We start from the raw sequence: 20,907 nt of genomic DNA on the forward strand, positions 1-20,907 counted from the left end.
GAAAACCTGACTGGAACTGCAGAAAGATGATGATGATGATTAATCAGTGAGTACAAATTCTCATCTTGGAACATTCCAGCCCTAAACCAAATGGTTTCAAGATAACCTGACGTGATGGAACCAAAGCAACTTCCTGATTTCCTCAGGGTTATCTACTGTTGAGACAACCAGCCCTGAAAGCCTTTGTGTGTTGATGCACAGGTGACTGTCAGCACCCAGACAGTACCCTCAGGTGTTTGGGGAACTGGAGGCGTCTCCACCACCAGCACCAAAATGTGGGGTCAGCAAAACGAACCAATGCCAGTGAGCTGCAATGCTCATATGAGGATTAGCAACCCATTAACCTCCATTAAGAAATGTAATTAGTTAGCCCAAGAGCTTTTTAATGTAAGATCCAGCTACAGCTCATCCCCTCCTGCCAGGAAAGAGCCAGAGCTTCCCAGTCCACCTGGAGAAACCATCTCCAGGTACTTCTTGCAGGTGCTTTTCTTCTCTTCCTGACAGCTCCATACCCACCCTGGCTGCCTTGATCCATGACAGCCCTCCTCTTCACTTGCAGTCTATTTAGTTAGTAAAGAATTAATGAATCAAGTGTACCCTGCCACTGTGTTAGTCTTTCCCTGGCTGGGGACTGTCCTTTCAGAGATGCTCACAGACAGATGCTGCATCCCCTCTTGGCTCTTGCTTTGAGGGTTTGAACACTCATAGTTTTAATTTTCATGCTGGGCTCCCCATTCCCTGATCATCCCTGCAAGCTCTTCTCCTGGGAGCTGGTAGGCCAGAGCCATGTTCCAGAGGGCTCAGCAGGGCTTTAGGCAACGGTATTTATATCTCCCTGTGTTGAGTCAAAATCTCATTTGATATATCCTAGGAATATATTTGCCCTTTTCAGATCCTCATCATAATGATGACTCACAGGATACAGCTTTGATACCGACGTATTAGAAGATTAAAAAAAAAGGGGGGGGGGGAGAAAGTAAAATGTTCCTTTGGCTGCTTAGGGATGATATGGTTAAAAAAATATAAAGTGTCAGACAACACATCCAGGACAGAGAATCTACTGCTATTCTCCGGTCTGTATCTACAGAGTTAAAAGTTTTCTGTGAGAGTATAGTGCATGGTCATACCCTTCATCTACCAGTGTTACAGACAGCTCTAGCAACAACTAAACACAGCCCCCTCGGATAACAGCCATTCCCAGCACTGCCAGAGTAAACACAGTTTCCAAGTGACTGAGAAGATAATGGATGCAGACAGGCCAGCTCAGCTTTACTTTGATAGTCCACTGCCTTGAACTCTTCCGCACATGAAGATGGCCAGCCTGGGACATGCAGGAGATTTAGTTTGAACTGCTCCAGCTTATTGTTCAGGTATTTTTACCTGTTGTTCCTGGTTTGGCATCCTTCTTGAAAACGCACCTTTCTCCAGTGTGGGTGGGAGCACTGATGCAGATGTACAAGCAGGCGTCCAGCCACAGCAACATGCTCCAAGGTCCAGTAAGATGGGTCCTTCCCTTTCCTCTACTAGGCTTTAGATAATGCCAAAAAGCTGTGTCATCTTCAGTGGGCAGGTGCAAGAGTCCCCAAGAGTGCTGCATATTCCCAAGTCTGCCTGTGGGTCTGTCAGCCTGCACATTACCTTGTACGAGGTCTCTTCAGCAAGCCTTGGAGATCCTGTCTGAGCCTGCTGGCAGCTGCCCAGCCACCTCCTCACCATATTAATGATGGACTAATGGTGCAATTGGGATAAGGCTTGCACAGTCTCTCCAATTCCTTGAAGTAATCACTAAAAGCACTTTCCTGCAAGATTCTTCTTCCCTTTTTCATCTAGTAAGGATAAAGTGAATCTCAAGTGTACTTCAAAAAAACCTCTGTATCTCTGCAGCAAACCAGCTGAGATTTTATAGGTCCTAGCAAAGGAAGAGTACACCTAGCATTCCTCTAACAGGCTGGGATTTATCAACATATGGACGAGATAAATAGAGTTCATGAAAAGCAGAATTCTCCAAGGGTACCTACAGCCTATTTCAGAAAAATACTGTTTTGAAATAGTTGTAGCTTTACAAAAAGGAAAAGAACTACTCCTATAGGAGAAAACAATATGGGTATACAAATAATGTCTTCCATATTTTTTTTTTCAGTCAGCAGACAGCAGCATTTCTCACCCCTTACTCACAACAACCCACTTTGCAAGTAGAAAGATCACTTGTCCTACAGACAGATTGAATACTCTGTGTTCAAGATGACAGGCATTTAAAAATGTCAGAAAGTGTGTCTTTATCTCCTGGCCAGCTGTTGAAGCAAGAGCAGTGATGTTTAGCTCTCAGTCTCAAACCCAGAGATAAAGCATTTCCTCCAGTAGCCCAGTCACACAACCCTCACTGCTGCTCTCACACCCCAAAGCACCTTCTGCAGTCATGAATGAAAAGCAATTCTCCACCCAGCACAACTGCATACGCAGCCTGTGGGGCATTTCCATGACGACAATTGCTGCAAATGGAATAATCAAAGCCTTCAATGCAGGAAAAAATATCTACTATTACCAGGTTGATCTTGCAGCACAAACATTCTTCTCCTCTGCCGTGGAAGAGAGATCTTTCTGTCAGTGTCTGGTATCTGCACAGAGCCAAGCATGCCACCTGCACAGCACATTAGCTCCTGGCCTCCAGGAGTTAAGTGTAAGCCTTCAGTTTGCTTTTTCCCCATACTTCTCTAGAGATTATGGCTGTAAAACACAGATAACTGATACATTTGTGAAATTATATCTTCTCCTGTACTCCTGGTCACATTGGCTTAACACTAGCCCATTTCCAAGTATCTTCTAGGACTAAGACCAGAAGCATGAAAGACATTAATCACACTACACCACCCTGGCAATAATACACAAAAAAAAACCCCAAACCATGCAGAGATGCCTGAGAAGACCAGTTGTGATAAACAAAGCCACTTGCTTTTACATCGAGCCCACATCAAAAGTGGCCTCTAGAGTTTTTGCAGAGGCATCACCTCTGTGAAGTGGAATCAGGCCATGCCCAAGAGACAGCAACTGTGTCACAAGCTCCTGAAAGGAACCAAAGACCAGGTTTGCTCAGGTGCTATTGAGGCTGGGAGGTCAGGCATCCCAGTTCACAGGGCTGAGAGCATGGTAGAGACTATCACAGATCAAAAAAAGGCATTTTAATCACTGCATCAAACAACAGTGCTGCTTTTGGCATTCTTAGTGTAACCTGCACAAAGCTGTAATGGGAGCAAATAACAGGTCCTTAACAGGTACTTATGGAAGTAACTGTTGATTCACCTATAAGCAAAGTATTATGGGAGTTTCCCATTTGAAAGTTGATGTGTTTTAGAAAGCACAAAAAGGACATATCTTTCAGACATTGTAAGTACTTTTTAAAAAAAGTTAATATTTCCACTGCATCACATACTTCTCAAGCTTAGGGTCCAAATGGGAGATGAAATGCTAAGACAGAAAAGTATCAAAAGCTTGGGAACCACAATTTAAAAAAACTTTTTATTTGAACAGTTTAGTCCAGAATCAGCGTCTTACAAAACAAGAGCAAAACTCTGCACATGTCCCCCTCTCCTCACTCACCTGTAGAAATTAGTCTTGAGTCTTCAAGAAAACACCCCTCCCCTCCCTGAGAAGCCAGACTTAATCCCTGGCAGTTAGCACAAGCTTTACTCTCTACTGACACAAGAAGCACATGCCATGGAGCAGCTCTTAAGATTGAGCGGATGAGATCAGAGATGAGAGTGCTCAGGCAGATGAGCCTATCAGGCAATGCACACTTCCTGGCACAAAGTTACACTGCTTAGTTTCAAGGTACCGACTGCTCTTTTCCCTTGTCTTCCCCACGTCCACAAAACATCAAGATCTGTCTGGATCTTTTCTCCTCATGGCCAAACGGAATATCAGAAAGCCAGTTTGTGAGTGACCCAAGTAGGAACGAAGTTTGCCGGTGAACCAACTCATATAAACACATCTCCATCTTGGAGATGGAAGACTGATTGTCAAAAGCACTCTGCAGCTGCTGAGGAGTTGGTTTTCACAACTGTTGTGCCTTGTGGACAGACAACTATTACCTGCTTTTTAAACCAAACAACTGTGGAAGCCAACATGCTGAAACACAGCAGCATGCTACTTGCCCCTGGCCATTCAGTCATCAGCAAACCCGAACTGCAAAACCTGCAGGCTGCCAGGTGTGCACTGCACATCTGTCAGACTGCCTTCTCATTGTTTGAGATGAAACATGCTAGAGATACAGAAAACTTAAAGTCTTTTATTTTTGAAAACTGAAAAATAAAACTTGATTGGTTTTGTTTTTTCTTTTTCAATTAAAAAAGATCTCTTAGTTGCCATCTCTTTTGCTGTCACCATTACACTTGAAAAAACTCCTCAATACGCCGCTTTTTTTTGGGACTCACTGAACATGTTTTTGCTTCTTTATCTTGCAAGACACTGTCAGAGTCAAACTCACAGCCAGCATCAGCTGCCTCTAAAAGCAAAGCATCATCAGCATCATCTCTGCTCTCAGAGAAGGTCCTCTGGAAAAGGTCATAGATGGTCTGCTGCTTTGGATCAGGCTGAGAAAACAGAACAGACAGAGTCTGAATGGACACTGTCATATAAAACCTAGTGAGCAACAATCACAGGATGCTCCCCCCGAGACAGTGCATTTTTGTGTACAGATCGTACTATGTATGATACACACACACACATATCTCATACATATATATACACTCAAAGACATACAAATGATATGGAGGCTAACACGTCTCCTTGCAAGCAGCAGGTTTGGAACATCTCTGTGGAGGGTCCAAGTCAAGACATAGATCCTGGGAGGTGCTAGAGAATCTGGTCCATGGCATTAAAGGCAGAACAGGTGTAAGGTCAGCCTGCCAATCTAGATTACACAAGCCAAAACCCGTTCAGCCTCTCCCAGGGACCACCAATATTCTTTCAGGTCAATTACCTTAGGACAGTAATTAGTGGACTCAGCTGTTTCAGAGAAATTGGTTTCTGAAAGACCAGCTTCGCCCAGCACTTTGATCTTCTCTTGAATCATTGGCCTAGGAGAGATAAATGAATTATTATTGAAAGGAAAAAAGCATCATCAAGGACACTGTCATTTACTATGTGTAGATGAAAAAAAGATATAACCAGGTCTGAAGATGTTTTTTCTACCAATGCCTGTTGATTCCTTAACCTGTCCTGCTCCTGTTTATGATGACTGTATGCTGTCTTGGGGTATCAGTCAATCCAGTTTAAACAAGTATCAGTCAATTGTAAGTAACAAGAAGAGGATTTAGGGCTATAAATATTTGGAGAACACACATATCCAACAGGGAAACTAGTTGACTAAGGCAACACCAATGGTATGAAGCCAGAACAAGAAGGTGCAGCTAAAGGGACTCTCAATAGCCTGTGTGTTCAGTCTCCAAGGCAAGCAGTGGTAATCCCCAACAACAGACACATCAGCATTTCAAGGATAACTCCCAATGTACAGCAGGAGGAAGAATCCATCACTGGCCCAAGAGGCAGAGGTCCCAGCTGCACCTGCAGACTGGACACTTTGAAAGGCACAAAGGCCATGGCACAATTAATGCATTAACCAAATAGCCTTGTCGTCTTGATCTTTTTCTCATCTTTAAAAAGAACGCCACTGTCCTTTCAAGAGCCATATTTCCTTCCCATTAAGCACTAATGACTGCACAGACAGCATTTCACAAATAAAGGCAGAATTACTGTCATTAACTTTCCATGAAATTTAGGCAATGCATCAGTTTCCAGATCCCTGCATTGTAGGGTTATAATTATTTGCCATCATGATATTCTGGGAACTGCACAAGTTCACTGAGTTCATTTGTTCCTTTAAACAAGGTAATAAAGATGTAATTTTGGACTTTAAATGAACCAGCTGGTGGGTAATTTCTTTTCATCGTTTGCAGGTCAGTTCCCTTGCAGCACTCAAGATTCCTCAGATCCTCCTCACCCCCAGATGTCAGCTTCCCCAGCCCTAAGGACTTGTGTCCACTGATGACCCTCATGGCAGCCAAAAGGACTCATACCACAACTATCCAGAGGTGGGTCAGTAGCACTTTTTTAATTCATCTGAAGGGCTCACCGAAGAGCAAGAGGACAGCAACAGTACAGTCCTCCTTCACAGCTCCCTGTCCAAGTACTCAGAAGCCAGGTTGCTCCTCAGACTGAATTTACAATACACTGAACCATTTCCAGTGTCTGCTGAGTCGCTTGAAAATACTCAGCACTTTACAGTACCCTAGCATAGTAATGTTATCTAAGACAACTCCTCCTTATACAGAGGCTGTAATGGTTTTAGATGCATCAGCTCCTCCAGATTTTCTCTTAAGGGCCTATTCTTTGTCGGGTAGCTACTTTTATTCCTTCTGCTTGTCAGCCACTTAGTCATGTCCACTGCAACCAGGCCATGTCACCAGCTCACAGTGGACCCGACTGGCACTTTTTGCTCCTCCCCTCACAGGCTGTGGAAATCAGCACTAACATTAAGCACCTCAGATCACATATGTGACAAACAGTGGAAAGCAGGTGGCAGGAGAACCAAAGCATCTTTCTCACTTCTTACCATAAGTAGTCATCTGCTGTGCCTCTAGCAACCAGGTAGTGAACATTAACGGAGCTGGTCTGTCCAATTCGATGTGCCCGATCTTCTGCTTGGATCAAAATCTTAACGTAAAAACATGACAAATACAAAGTGAGAACTGCAGCATCTAAGAAATAGTGTAAGCACCAGGGGACGGGAAGATCTCATTTCTTGTGCTTCGCAACTGTTTCTTATCTGGATCCTGTTAACACCTGTATCCTCAAACACAGACTAAGCCAAGAACCTGGTACACCAGGTTCCCAGCATCTTTCAAAAATAGAGGGTCAGCACTGAGGATGGACCCTTTCAGGTCTTGGTTTGGCCAGCTGAGAAGAGCTCTGTCAAATTAAGAAAGCATGTTTCCCTTTCATGTTATCTTCTCCAAGCCAGCAAGCTGTGTAACCAGCTTCACTGGTTTAAGCCCAGGCACCTGAGGTTGCAGAGATAGGAGACATCAGAGAAAGCAAGAGAAAAACCCTAGAGAAAGTCCCCTGCCCATTATATCTCCTAACCAGCAACATTTCTGCTCTCTAGGGAGCATCCAACCCCTGTCCCCTCCAGGACACTTACCCCTGGGTTCCAGAAGAGCTCTGCAAACACCACCAGGTCTGCAGCAGACAACGTAAGGCCCATGTTTGCAGCAGTGAGGGAAAGGACAGCCACAACCTGCTTCTCTGAGAACTGGAACTTTTGGCACAGAGACTGCCGCTCGACTGAAGATGTGGAGCCGTCGATGCGAATGTACTCAACGTGCTGTGAAAAGGCACAAGGTACTGTTCAGAGACCTTCTGTCCCCTTTCCTGTATATTCCTTCCATGTCTTAGTGGATACCATTTCCCTTCCCCATGGCAGAATCAGAAAAGTAAAAAGGCAAGTTATATTTTTAAGACTTTTCCTCATCTTTCAGGCAGAATACAACATACAGCTCAGTATACAACATACCTCCCCCTCTGTCCAGTGTGTGACTTGCTCCCATGCCCATTCTTCTCCCAGAGTCCAGCACAACAGGAAGGACAGCAACAAGCTCAGTTACAGTGGAAAGGCAATTAGCTTAATACAAAGCTAACCACTGTCTCTGTACTGAAGTTACAGCTGGTACAACCTCCCCGGCCTCCCTAAGTATTCCCCCATTTGCAGTGGGAGGGGATGTGAAGACATCTCAGTTGCTCTGTGGCAGGCTCAGGACAGGCATGGCAAACCTGTGTGATGCAGGGCCGTAACTCTTCAGTGTCCAATGCTGTCATAGAGCAAAGTCACCACTGCCACTGTGGTTTACAGGTTGGAATATTATCTTAAACCATTCTTCACACTGCCCCAGCAGGACCCACAACTCTTTAGGAGCATCCATGGAAGTCTCAAATGAAAAATTAGCCAAACAACTTTGGAGTCAAGAGAGATGATTTGCAGGTCTGCTGAGTCTCCCTACAGTGTTCCAGTTCAAAAACATAAGAGCACCACAGAGGTAAAGGCAGGCAGCCATAGTGGGCTTGGGTTGCCGCATTCTGCCTTCTGAGGAAAGCCTGGAGGACAAAGCAGAGACTGCCACACAGGGTAATAGTCCTCCAGGAATTCACAAGGTCCAGGAAAGATGATGGAGATTAAAGAACATTAATACAAAGTGCATTCTGTGAGGTATTCACCCTGACAGCTCAGCTCCCTTGGTGAAGGGCACATTCAGAAGCACACCAAGTAGAAATTATCTCTGCCACTAACTTTCATAAACTATCTGACCAGCCATAACTCCAGGGAGCTCTTAAACAGCTCTGAGGCTGGAACAGTGACAAAATTAAGGCAACTCAGTCAGTCAGTCACTTACTTTCTTCTCCAGCTCTGCAACAACTGCATCCAGCATTATCTTGTGATGAGCGAACACCAGGAATTTATTATTCCCACTTTCCAGTAACTCCAAGATGTATTCTCTACATGAAAGAGGAAAAATATGAAAACTCTATAAAATTATGTGCTGAGACAATACAGACTTGGCTCACAACAAATTTTGAAGACACTGCTCATCTACACTCAGGCACTAGGAAATTGGCTAGCATAAAGAAAGCTGCAGTAAAGTGCAAGTAGCAAGTCAAATCTCCTATAGATTAAAAATGACATTGAAGGGAAATTCACTCATTTTTTGATCACCACACCTGAACAGCTGCCTACTTTTATACTTGGGGATTAATGAAAATTAGTTTATTATATCCTACTTGAAACACGACATCCCAAACCAATCAACTGAAGGTCATCTATACTTAATGACAATCTCACCCATCCATATTTTTAACTTTTAAACAATCACAATACAGTAAAATATGCTGTATGCAATTATACTTTCTGCATTTAGTTAGGATTGTTTTTATTTTAGAAGAAAAGATCTCTAAACACATAGATCAGAATATCCTAAAAGTACCCTTCTCGCAAGGGTTCACATTGACAATTTACTCCAGTTTAACAATCTAAATACATCAGCTATTTCTAGGAGTTATCCATATGCATACAGGCTAATGGCCAATGAAAGGCAACAAGTCTCCTTTTAAATGCAGTTAAGAACTGTTAATTAAATGAAAACATCTGGCTTTTCCCATGGACTAATAGCAAAGCTACAGAACCCATGTAGTAACCTGTGTTACAATCAGGTCAGCTGGAGCCTATACAGACGACACAAATGTCATCTTTTCTTTGGAATAGCAAAATTGTTACGAAGATCAGGAATACCAAGTTCTTTGCTAAATACAACATAATTTAAGTCAGCAGCAACTGTCAGAAAACACCAAGCAGGATTTCCAGTGCTGTGTTAAGATTTATCAGTTCTTTGCAGACAACCCCCAGGGTTCATGATGTTCAGATCCCAGTTAATGAGAGTATCATTTAACAAAGAAATCTGGGAGGGAAGTGGGACTGCTGGATTTTAAAACAAACATCAAAGCAAACATTCAGTGTAGTAAGCAGGTGCCAACCAACACATCACAATTATTTTATACCTCATTCCCATATTCCATTTAACAAATGGCAAGTCATTTCAATGGAAGCAATGGAAGACCTGTCAACAAGGGTAAAATATGGGAAGTGCTGATGATCATGGGACAGTACCTAATTTCCTAGATGGTACTGTACTTTAGCAGCTTATAGTAAGTGATATTTTAAATGCTCCTAAACCCTAGGAAAAAAATGGACAAGTTCCTACCAGAGAGTCAAGTAAACAACACTTCATGGTTTTACATTCAGTTCATATTTGCAACTGAAATAAAAACAAGAAAGTCTTCCAACTGCTCACTAACATAAAAGGAAGAAACTCTTCTACAGAAATGAGCACTGGGACACTGAAGTGCAGTTCTGTGCCAAACAGGCAAATTTTGCAATAAGGTCTGAGACTGTGAAACCACACAGTGCACATCAGCTGGTCCTTACATTTAGAGAGCTGTGGAAAGTAAACTGTTTTCATGTTATTATCATACTGCTTATTAGAAAGTTACGCTAAATGACCTAAAGCAACTCCTTTGCAGCCCCAGCAGAAAGGCTAAGGATGAATGGGCACAGAAAGTCACAGAAGGAAATTACTCCTAGGGAAGAGAGTTAAAAGCACACCTATGGTACAAAACTCACTACTGAGGTCCCAAGTGAGCCCTGTGGAACAGCCAAGAATTTCAGTAAGGGCTGTGAGATTCTTCGAGCACATTCCAACTAAAGTTCAGTCTATCTCAGAAGCTTTTTGATTCAGCATTCCTGCTGCAGCAGGACTACAGGATTTGTTTCCTCAAATTCTGTTGGTACTTGTAAGTTTCATTGCTCCCTCCCTCCTTAAACTGAAATAGGGTCCAGATCAGGGAACTTGGTCCAAGTCCCAAACATCAAGTAATTTTAGATGGTTCAAATGACAGTTTAGATCCATATCTGGAATGAAATCAGAAGACTTATTCAGCCTAGGAACTCTGAGAGGAGAAAACGTTTAGTGCATTGTAATTAACATCAATTTTTTCTAGGCTGACTTCAGGCTATGCTTCATGTCCCTGCACTGTTATCTCTAAGGCACTGTTTCCTGTTCTCAGCAGACAAACATTTCACGAGGCAGGAATGGAGCAGTGACACACAGCTTACATGACTGAGCGGATTTTAGCTTCTGCTGTTCTGCTGAAGAAGACGAGAAGAGCTTCCTTCTCCTGTTGTTTCTGTAAAGAGAAAGACAAACGAATTTGAGTCTCAAAAATGCCTTTTCTCCTTCTTGCTCACAGATCTGGGATATCTGCTGCTGCCAATAAACATTTTGCTAGGAAAAAAAACCAACATAAAATGCACAATAGAAGCCTGGAGGGGGAAGTCTCCTACTCACCTCTGGGTATGGCAGATACTCACACATTCCTGACACCTCCCTTTCTACCTCCTACTCAAACTCCTACAAGTTGGATGACAAGTATATCACAAATGCAGCTTTAGTTGAGAAACAGCAAGGAAAAACTCCCAAGTTCTTACAGAACTGTATTAGCAACCTAGGAGCCTAGAACATGCATTTACCATCCATACATGGAAAACAAACAAGAGAAGTAAAGGCACACTTCACATTTTTGGCTACTGTTCTGTTCACAACACAGCTTAAACAAGGCTGTGTTTTGATAGGCTGAATGAGATTACAGGGCTAGACAGAAGAGTAGATACAGAGGCAAGAGGTCTGAAACACAATTAGAAATTATTAACACGAGAGAAAAAAAGAGAGGAAATGGTATTTCACACAAAGGGACAAAGCAGACCACTTACATCAAAAGCAAAACAAGATGAGCAGTTTTGATTGTGCTGTACATTCACTTGAAACTGTGTCTTCACATAAGGTGTGGTTCTGACCTTCTTTGGAACTCAGGTACTGTTTTTAGCTGATGTTTTTGAATAAAGGTACCTGAAATAGCAATGGCTCATCACAAAAATAGTTTCTGACTTACACTTTTATATCCTTTGGCCATCCTTTTTGCTTCAGCTTCCAAGACAGCTTTGGTCTTTGCGTTAATGCCTTCAGGAGCCACCACAACCATTTTGCGTTGCTTTGCTGGAAGCTGGGAAAGCACATCTGATTTCAGACGTCGGATCATGATGGACTCTTCCAGCAAAATTTTCAGTTCAGTTAAGTTGGATGATCCAGAGTAGTCCCAACCCCACGGCATCTGGGAAAGATCAAAGCAGTTATCAGTGACAAACTTACAAGAGACTGGTCTGCAGGCAATCCAAAAGCAGAATAAATGTCCCAAGAAACTGGACAAGGTAAGAACTTAAGGGTCAGGAGGAAGAGATATTTCATAAAAATGGCCGTAAGATAAAAACATACAAACTAATCCACCCAAGGTGAAAAGGTTACTTACAAATTCCCCTATCTACAAGTGCTCAGGGAGGTGCAGGGAAGGGGACTATGCAGAAAGGTGGCAGGGATCCCTACTGCAGCACTACGCTCTGGTATTCATCCTCACACAGCAAGGTGCTGCTCTCCACTTGCAGCTTTGAGCAGGCCAAGAGAACTCACTGGTTTCTGTGCATGCACATTTATCTCAACTTTAAGCAGAGAGACACACAAAAATCTTCTCTAACAGCATGAGGACAAACATCCTTAACCAAGATGCCTTCATAGAGTTGTTACACTTGTCTGACATGGCAGGTCAAAATTGCCTGTATTCCACTATGATCTGACTCTTGATCCACTTCCTGACATACTCTGTTTCTGCCATTACATGTTTGGTTCAAGCTCAAGCAAACCATAAATAAACTGTGGCCCAAAATACATCACTCCAAACACTGTCTCTTCAAAGTATCATCATTTCAAAGCTCCTTTGAACAAGCCCTTCATTTACTCCTTGAAATGCTCCCCTCTGAACCCTATCCTCTAAGATCCTGTCTGCAGGCAATACACATCTGTTCAATTAATCTCAGCTCATCACTTCTCCTACTTGTAATTCCACAGCCTATCATTTGTTCTCTGAGAAAGAACAACTAAGCTGACACACAGTGGCATCAAAATTGGTACATTCCCCAAAAGAAGCATCTGTAAACAACCTTCTTTTGGAGAAGAGACCCATAAGGTTTTAATGCTGAAGCAAAGGCAAAAGAAAAACCTTTCTGCTGAAATTTCACAAATAAGGGCAGGAAATATAGCTACGGTAATACTAAAAACCAAGGTGGGGAGGGAGGTGAAATCTTCCTCACAGCTCTAATTCCAAGTCATATTGGCAGTGTCCAAAAACACAACCTCTGGTCTTGGAATAACAATCCAAAGTAAACCACTGCATATGGATGCAAATTCACTCCTGAAATGCATACAATGGAGGTGTGGGGAGCCTCAGCACCAACCCCTTTGATCTACTGCTCTACTCTTATTGTGCCACATTATTTGCTAAAATAGATTTAACCTTAAAGATCTATATCTCCTTTATTTGTCTTCCCCAAGAGAAACCTGCTGCAACACAGAAATGGAAGTAAAATAGAAAAAAGCTCCAAAGTATTCACTGCACCCTCCATCCTCTCACAGAATGCATAAGACAAAAACCAAATCATACTAACCATGGGGTTAGTCACATTTCTGACTGTATTAAGAGGTGGTGCTTTGATGAAACAGGGATGAGAACATGCTGTGGGACAGGAAGAAGAGCAATCAAACAGCTTATAGGCAAGATATCTTTGATATCAAAGATATCTGGAAGTGAACATTCCTACTTCAGGTTGAGATAAAACAGGACAATCTGCAGTTCTATTGCCATGTTGTACTGATGTGAACCATTAACTGACTTCAGATTCTGGAACTTATGGCCACCATTAAAACTCATTTGACTTAATCTATTCCTACATAATTATGGTACCATCTGATTAGCTACAGTTGGTTCATTAAAGCAAGAAACAATTCAAACCCTAGACACAAAGCCGTTTTAAATCTTGTAGAATTAAAACTTTGGCTCTGACAACAGCACACTGGTGTACAGCTAGAGGTAATAAGCCCACCTGGATCTCAGCCAACCCCTCAAAAAGCCAACATGGGTATCACTGCTCTGCTTCCCTGAAACCAGAAGTGCAAGATACATCCCTCAGGTCTGTGAAGAGCCAGCTCAAGTCTAGCTGGGCTTATTAGCTTTAGGCACTCTGCAGGAAAGCTGACAATGCTAAGCCACAGTCTTTGTGCTCCCTTTCTGCATTACTTCAGGCTCCATGGGCCCAGCAGAGCAGCTGTACAGAACCAAGGAGGAACCACTGGGCTGTGCCCAGCCTCCTAAGCCCACTGCCCACACTGCTCAGTGCACTGGTAGCTACACTGTAGAGATAACTCAGATTAGGCTACTCAGCGAGACCTACTGTGGGGTCTGGACACTCCTCAGGCTGCCTCATTCTACTTATGGAGCCCATGTTTGTCCACTTTCCACTTCCATAACAAGCAAGTAATACATATGCTTTGTGTCCATGTAGCCCAATTAATTTCAGAAGAGCAACATCATCATCAGAGAAAGAACAAGGCACACAGAGAGCCAATATACCATCTACTGAGATATTGTAAGCTCATACAGGCAGAGTCCCTACAGTACATTCAGATTATATATTTCTTTCATGGTGCTGGAACAATTTGCAAACAAGGAAACATGCTAGCTCTGTGTTGCACCTAGTGATAAAAAGATAATTATTTTTGGAATTATTAGAATTAAGTTTAGTATACCCTATTGTGGAAAAGAGAAAAAAAGAGGGACATTTATTTTGCCAAAATACACATCTGGCTTTGATCCATAACATTCCAGAACACATGCTTCCAACTGTGATTTTCTTACCAAACTGTTACAGCATCTTACATGAGTCAGTAAACTTATTACAGTGTTAGCAGAAGCTGCCAAACTCTTACAAATTCAGAGCATGTGCTCAGATAGAAATTATTTAATATTTGCCAACATCACCCAGTTCAAAAAATGAATTCACAGCATGTATTTTGGGAAACAGACTTGAGATAGTCTGTAAATAACAGGTAACATTTCACTTGTTGTATTTTTAAGAATACAGATGCTAGGAGGTTGAATTACAAAATTATAAACTTTAATATCTTTTCTAATAAAATCTGCCAGATATTTGTAATTTTCTGTCACAAAATCTATTATCTTGAAACAGAAACGAGTCAGGCTTTAGTTTTAGGTTGAATGGTTTGGGTTTGCCAATTTTTCTTTAATCTTATAATGCAATCAGATTTATTATTAATACCAAAACATTTTTACATAGCACCTTTCATCCTGACAGATCTTCAAAAGCCTTGCAAAACCTCTCTGGTTCTGTGCAATTCCATCTCCACTCATAAAGCTGCTATTTTCAGGACAGAAAGAAGGACATATTTAAGTAATGACAGCAGAAATACCACAACAGTTCCACAGAGAGGATGTAACTCCTAACACAGTTTCAGGTTAGAGCTGCAAAAAGGAACATGAGGAACAGTCTACAGTCATGAAAGAACAACTACAATCATCAAAACACCTTTTAAATTTATTCATTGCTGAGTGGATCTATGGCAATCCAATATTCAGCAGTCCCATTTTTTCCTCTAATACTATGCACATCTCTTCATTTCCACCAGCCCCACTTCTCCAAATAATCAAATTCTTTCAAGGTTCACTCTATCACTGACATTAACTGCAGCAAAATATCTCAGGTGAGCATGGAGAAGACCAGCAACGTTCAACTGTTTAGTAGAGACAGGTCAAACAGAGAAAAAAAATTGTACTAGAAACCCTGCTAAGGTTTTGAAGGGAAGCTGATACAGACTGTGACCTCCATGCTGAGTTTCACTGCAGGTTGAAAACTCATTTACACAGAGTACACTGTTACAACCTGGACCATGTAAGACTATTTTATTTCTTATATCCAATATCCTACCCGAGGTCTGTGTGCCTCATAACTGAAGCAACGGGTAGTCATGCAGAACTTTACCCCTAAAGGGTTTATGAAACTTCAAACCTATTTGGACTCACATGCTGCAAATCAACTTTCCTTTTTACTGCAGAAAACCAACAAGATTGAACTGTATCTCTTTATTTTTCTCTAGGAAGCATTCTGAACACTACTCAGAAAGGAATCTTTCAAAAAAGACAATGAAGCTCAGCAGAAGATGTGACCCTTTCCCTCCATATGATTACCTACTATGGATGGAGTCTAGGACTCCAGCTCTGTATCCATGATTCTGCATGCTAATGGCCTTAATCTAATCAACGGCATCAGCACACGAGTACCAAAGCCAATTAATTGCTCCTCTGGGTTGCACATTTGAACATACATAGAACAACACTACACTGGCTATGAAAGCAAAAGTGGGTATTCAGACCTAGGAAAAAAGGAACTCGAGAATTTTATGTAAGACTGCAATAAGAATCTTCTTGAGGAAAACCTGGTATATGTTGGCTACCCCAAACAGAAAAGAAAACAAACACAAAAGCCCAACAAATAGCTGTAACTATTTTCATGGCATACAGTGATGATGTTCAGTTCTTCCGTAAATATTTTTGAACGTGAAATGGTCATTTAGTGTTTCCAACCACTCTGCTGCAAATAGTTTCCCAGTCTTACAGACAATGAGGCACAAGAAGTTAAATGGATTACTCAAGAACAAAGCAGAGTGTACAAGTTTGTGCTACAGGTGCATCCTCACACTGCCAAGCCATTCTGTGCCACGTGCTAACTACTACATGCTTGTCCTGGAGGAACTGGAGGGCAAGACAAATTAGAGGGGTCTTATTCCAAACCAGAAGTCAGGGGAACTTTGGTTTCCCCTTTTGTGTCTATGCAACCAGCACAGAAGATCCCTGAGCCTCCTTGTAAAACAAGCAGCAGCAAAAGCTGTTCTTTTAGCAGTGTGTGTTCCAATATACACAGCAGCCCTAGAGATGGCAAATCCAAGCACAGCTGAGTTGCCCATACATTGGCAGCAAGGCAGACACCTGCCATCATGGCTGCAAATGCTGGCTTCCTGCAAAACCAACATCTTGCAGTGGTTGGATTCAATGACTCTATGGAAACTACTGCTGAGCAACTGGTTTCAAGATATGCTGGGGATCACATCCATTTCCTGAATTAGAAGAGTGGAATACAAAGATGGACTATAATCCTCATTTTTACTTACCTGGAGGTATAAAATCCAAAATCCCAAGCAACATAGGCCTTTATCAAAGTGACTAAAGCAGACTAGAAACTGGATTTTTGGTTTTGTGATTTGTAATCAATTAGCCCAAAACTGCAGCTGCTTAAAGCCCCCATATTACTCTGCCCATTTAAAACACTCTGGGGGGAAGATTTTATCAGAATAGGCTCCTTTCACCAGTTATGGCCATATTTGTTTCTTTTTTCCAAGCTTTTATTTCTATGACTTCCATGGCAGATTTTGACAAGAAACATTACCACCTCCATGTTTCAGGCCCACCACTGCAGGACCCAGATCTTCTCAGCTTAAGAGCTTTCAAAATGTTACTCTGCAGAGAGACTTTCACACAAGAAAAGATGTAACATCAGACAGAAAGAAGAAGGAAGAAAAGAAAAAGCCTCCACATTTTGAATAAAATACAATGCTGTTTGCAGAGTCCCAGTCTGCCACTTTCCCCACTGAAGTACCTTTCTGGCATCACAGTAGCGTAGCCCAAAGGAGTGGAATTGTGGGAAAAAAGATGGCTGGACAGCCGCGATCTGCGTGTAGAGCTCCACAGGCCGTGACATGGCAGGGGTTCCTGAAAGCAGGATCACTCTCTTGGCAGCCTGGGAAAGCAAAACAGCATCATTATCATACAGCTTACAATATAAGAAAAACCTAAGTAATCACCCCAGTCCCAAAAAACCCCCAGGCCCCTGTTCAAGTACCCTAAATGGAAGAGTATTTCACCTTCCACAGATACTTTCAGCCATCACTATCTGCAGACACTCAAGGACAGTACTTAAAACTTCTAGGGAGCAGGACAAACCCTACAGTTCCTTATTAAACATCCACATGCTTTTAGGGAATGGGGCATCCATCTTTATTACAGTACTTTCTGAACTGGCATTTACCCACTAAACACATTAATATCTTAAGCCTGGCTGAACATTTCATTTGGCATCAGATGTCATAGGAACATGACACACCCTCTCAGGTACGTCCCCACCTCCAAAATAAATTCTCTCATAATAAAGTTGCCACAACAAGCCATAAGCAGACTGTCTTTCTAACAAAAGCAGAAGAACTAGGATTTTTTTTCTTACTTCTTTTTTCATTTTTTTTTTACATTCTACTACAAGGAGGAAAAGATGAAGCTGTCTGAAGCAGGACCAGAAGATCTGACAGCCATGGTGAGTCCAGGCACAGTTGGCTGGATGCTAGAACATGACTCAATAAACACAAATCATGCAAGAAGACTGTAAAACATGCTGTAGGGGAGACAGGAAGAGGGTGGGAAACCTGTACATAAAGTAGGTGCTCCTAAAAAGTGAAGGAAAAAATTACACTATAGACATGAAAGTCTCCAAGATGCACTTCTACTTTCATACTTTCACTATTAACTAATTCTATTATTAGGTGAGAGCTACGAATTTCTACTGCTATAAATTCACATATAATACTTAAATTACACATGCCTTGCGATTTCCTGCATGGTTTAACGCAGGTTCATTAAAATAACAAAGAAATTCTTGAGTGACATCTGTACCAACAGCTCATTCACATTTAAATGAAAAGGAAAATGAAATTCTTTTATCACTTCACTGAGATCAACAAGCCACCCAGCTCTATTCAGCTGTTTCATGCACTCGCCAACCAAATCTGGTGGAAAAAGAGTTCACAGATCAGCTACCGGAAATTAATTTCAGAACTCTATCAACTATTTATATACAGGTTGTGATCAGTGTGGGACTTGCCTTTTCTAGTCATCCCTATTAAATGGATCAGAAAGAAATGTGACCACCACTAGGATCAGACAATTCCCATGAACATTAAAAAAAGCAGTATGTTTCTTGAACTGAGTAAGAGAGTTCCTTTGGACATGTCAGAAGGTAAGAGTTAGTTTGCCCAAGACAGAGGTCCCTATGCTACTCAAAGGAGGAAGGAGTCACAGAGACTAAAGATATCAGATGCCATGAGGAAACAAAGTGATCAGGCATAGGTCAGCTTTTAAAATTAAGGTAACACTGGAGAACAACTGAGCAGAACCTAGACAATATCTGATGCCTTGCAGAAGCCTTTGAAGAGCAAACTGACACCACCCTGAGAAATCTGCTGAAACACAAGACAAGCCAGTCCCATGAGTACAAGAAACCTCCATATTAAAGTTGTTCCTCCTAGGCCAACAGAAGGCCATCACCAGAAAGAAAGAAAACATAGAGGTCATGCAATTGCAGACATCTCATTTAAAATAACTGTGGATCAAGCTAAAGAAAGGAAAGCACACTCAAAACAGACCAGGGACATAATAAATGCAACATAAACCCAACTGTGTTGAAAGGTTTTATGCCATTCTCAAGGCTCTTCCTCTTTAGAGGGTTTCCCTGGGAGCTACATGAGATGAGGTTGGAAGACTAATTCCCCAGTAGTCAGGGGAATTAGTCAGGCTCCTTCCCCAATCCCTAAATAGGTGTCAAAAGAGAAAATTATGAAGTTACAGGTTACTTGAATTCTAAACTTTTCCAGCTGCTGTTTTGCTGTGTGTCACCTATTTCTGAGCAGACAGGGTATCTATCCAACCACTGCAAGCTCGTACTAAGGGCTGTGACACATCTTCTGATTAACCATTTTAAACAAACTGAAAAGTAAAAAACCCCGACAATAACAAAAAAAATGAACAAAAACCCCAAAAGACAGTGACTCTACAAGAGCTGGGAAGAACTTCAGAAATTAATTCCAGAAAACTGTGCAACATAGGTGGACTAACTCATTATCCCAAAGGTCCCTTTCAGTTTTAAAACCCATGACAGATGAAGCTCAAGAAAGAACAGAAGAAAAGAAATCCTAAGAAGACAAATTTCCAAGTGCTAAAGGCTGACTTAAATTCTGGATGAAAGAAATGGGTTTGATTCCCATTTTTTTTCTAGTGGGAACTCATTTTGAATAGATGCCAATAAAGATTTGCTCCTGCAGAGATGTCTCTGCTGATCACTGCTTAATTCTTGTTTCCTGCTGAACCTTCTGTGCTGCCAAGAGTGAGAGCTTAGCCTCTTCCTTCTCAGGTCTGTAAGAATAATATGGAACAGCACCACAGAAAGTAAGATTGCAGGGACCAGAAAGGACTTTCTAGCAAAATCAGATCTGTAAGCAACTGATATATATTTCCACATAGAAGAACTAACATTAGCTGCTCAGTTGAATTGAGGTATGGAATTCACGGAGCTACTGGAGACCTGGTTTGCAGTTCTCATTTACTAAGTAAGGTGAGACAAATATGGCTTTGTAGCATTTCACAATACACCAGCAAGAATTAATTCCACAGGTGTGAGAACATTTACAAAAGTCACTTTTGAAAGTCAAAGAATAATTTGTAAAATGATGGCACTTACTTCAGAGGTCAAAACGCAGCAATCAACCAATTTGAACGGAATAGGTGAGGAGGAGGGGTTATGCGACAAACAAATAATTGAACATGCAAAGAGCCTCATTAACATACAATGACTGTCTCTGTGTTAAATGAATTTCACAGCATGAGCTCTGCCATATGCTAACAGACTTGACATACTTTTTTAAGTAAGTGTGGCTGGTTCTGGCTGTACAATTACTTGTGTCCCCAGTTTTTGCTTACTGTGCCATTTTGAACTACTTAGCATAAGAATAGCTTATCCTCTGAAATGAAATATCTGAGGGGGGCCATAATGTAATAATCACCTGATGAAGTAAAAGATTTGATAAAGGGAAAGAGTAGCAGCTGTTTTGAGGAATCTGTTTCTATAGGGCTGTGGATTTCATAAGATGATCCTACAGTAGTTATTCCAAAAAATATAAATACCTTTCCCTACTCTTAAGTGACATCTAGACAGACAATGTGTGTCAAACAGCAGTGATAAGCTATGACTGAAGCAAATTACACTACCTTCTTATTCCAAGAAGGAAGGGAAATTGCAGGGTAAGAGCAGATCTGAAGATGCAGCCCTGAGGGCTTCTTCAGTTTCAAGATGAAGTTCCTTCTCTCAGCAGGTGACAAGGAAAGGCTTATTTATCTAATCCATACAGATCTGTAAGACTTAAAGACAACTGCTGTTTATTTCCCACTGGAAAGGGAAATTTGTGTTTTCTCCTCACCTTCTACCTTCAGCATTGACCTGTTTCCCTTCATTATTTTTAAGTTGCTCTATTAAAA

At 41.7% G+C, this 20,907-nt stretch overlaps 1 protein-coding gene across 1 annotated transcript in view; it reads right to left on the reverse strand.

Annotated features, from left to right (window-relative positions):
* Window positions 1-4,335: 4,335 nt before the first annotated feature.
* SMARCAL1 (SWI/SNF related, matrix associated, actin dependent regulator of chromatin, subfamily a like 1) overlaps window positions 4,336-20,907 on the reverse strand; it is a 37,121-nt gene continuing 20,549 nt past the window's right edge. The window contains exons 9-16 of the mRNA XM_027678889.1: window positions 17,210-17,350; window positions 11,548-11,766; window positions 10,715-10,785; window positions 8,442-8,544; window positions 7,196-7,378; window positions 6,608-6,708; window positions 4,976-5,072; window positions 4,336-4,586 (exon numbers count right to left, since the gene is read on the reverse strand). Of these exons, the coding sequence (XP_027534690.1) occupies window positions 4,380-4,586; window positions 4,976-5,072; window positions 6,608-6,708; window positions 7,196-7,378; window positions 8,442-8,544; window positions 10,715-10,785; window positions 11,548-11,766; window positions 17,210-17,350 (1,122 nt within the window). The 3' untranslated portion in view covers window positions 4,336-4,379. The remainder of the gene's footprint in view (window positions 4,587-4,975; window positions 5,073-6,607; window positions 6,709-7,195; window positions 7,379-8,441; window positions 8,545-10,714; window positions 10,786-11,547; window positions 11,767-17,209; window positions 17,351-20,907) is intronic.

This window comes from Neopelma chrysocephalum, unplaced genomic scaffold, assembly GCF_003984885.1.
Source record: "Neopelma chrysocephalum unplaced genomic scaffold, ASM398488v2 Primary Assembly neopelma1_44, whole genome shotgun sequence".
Classification (NCBI taxonomy): Eukaryota; Metazoa; Chordata; class Aves; order Passeriformes; family Pipridae; genus Neopelma; species Neopelma chrysocephalum.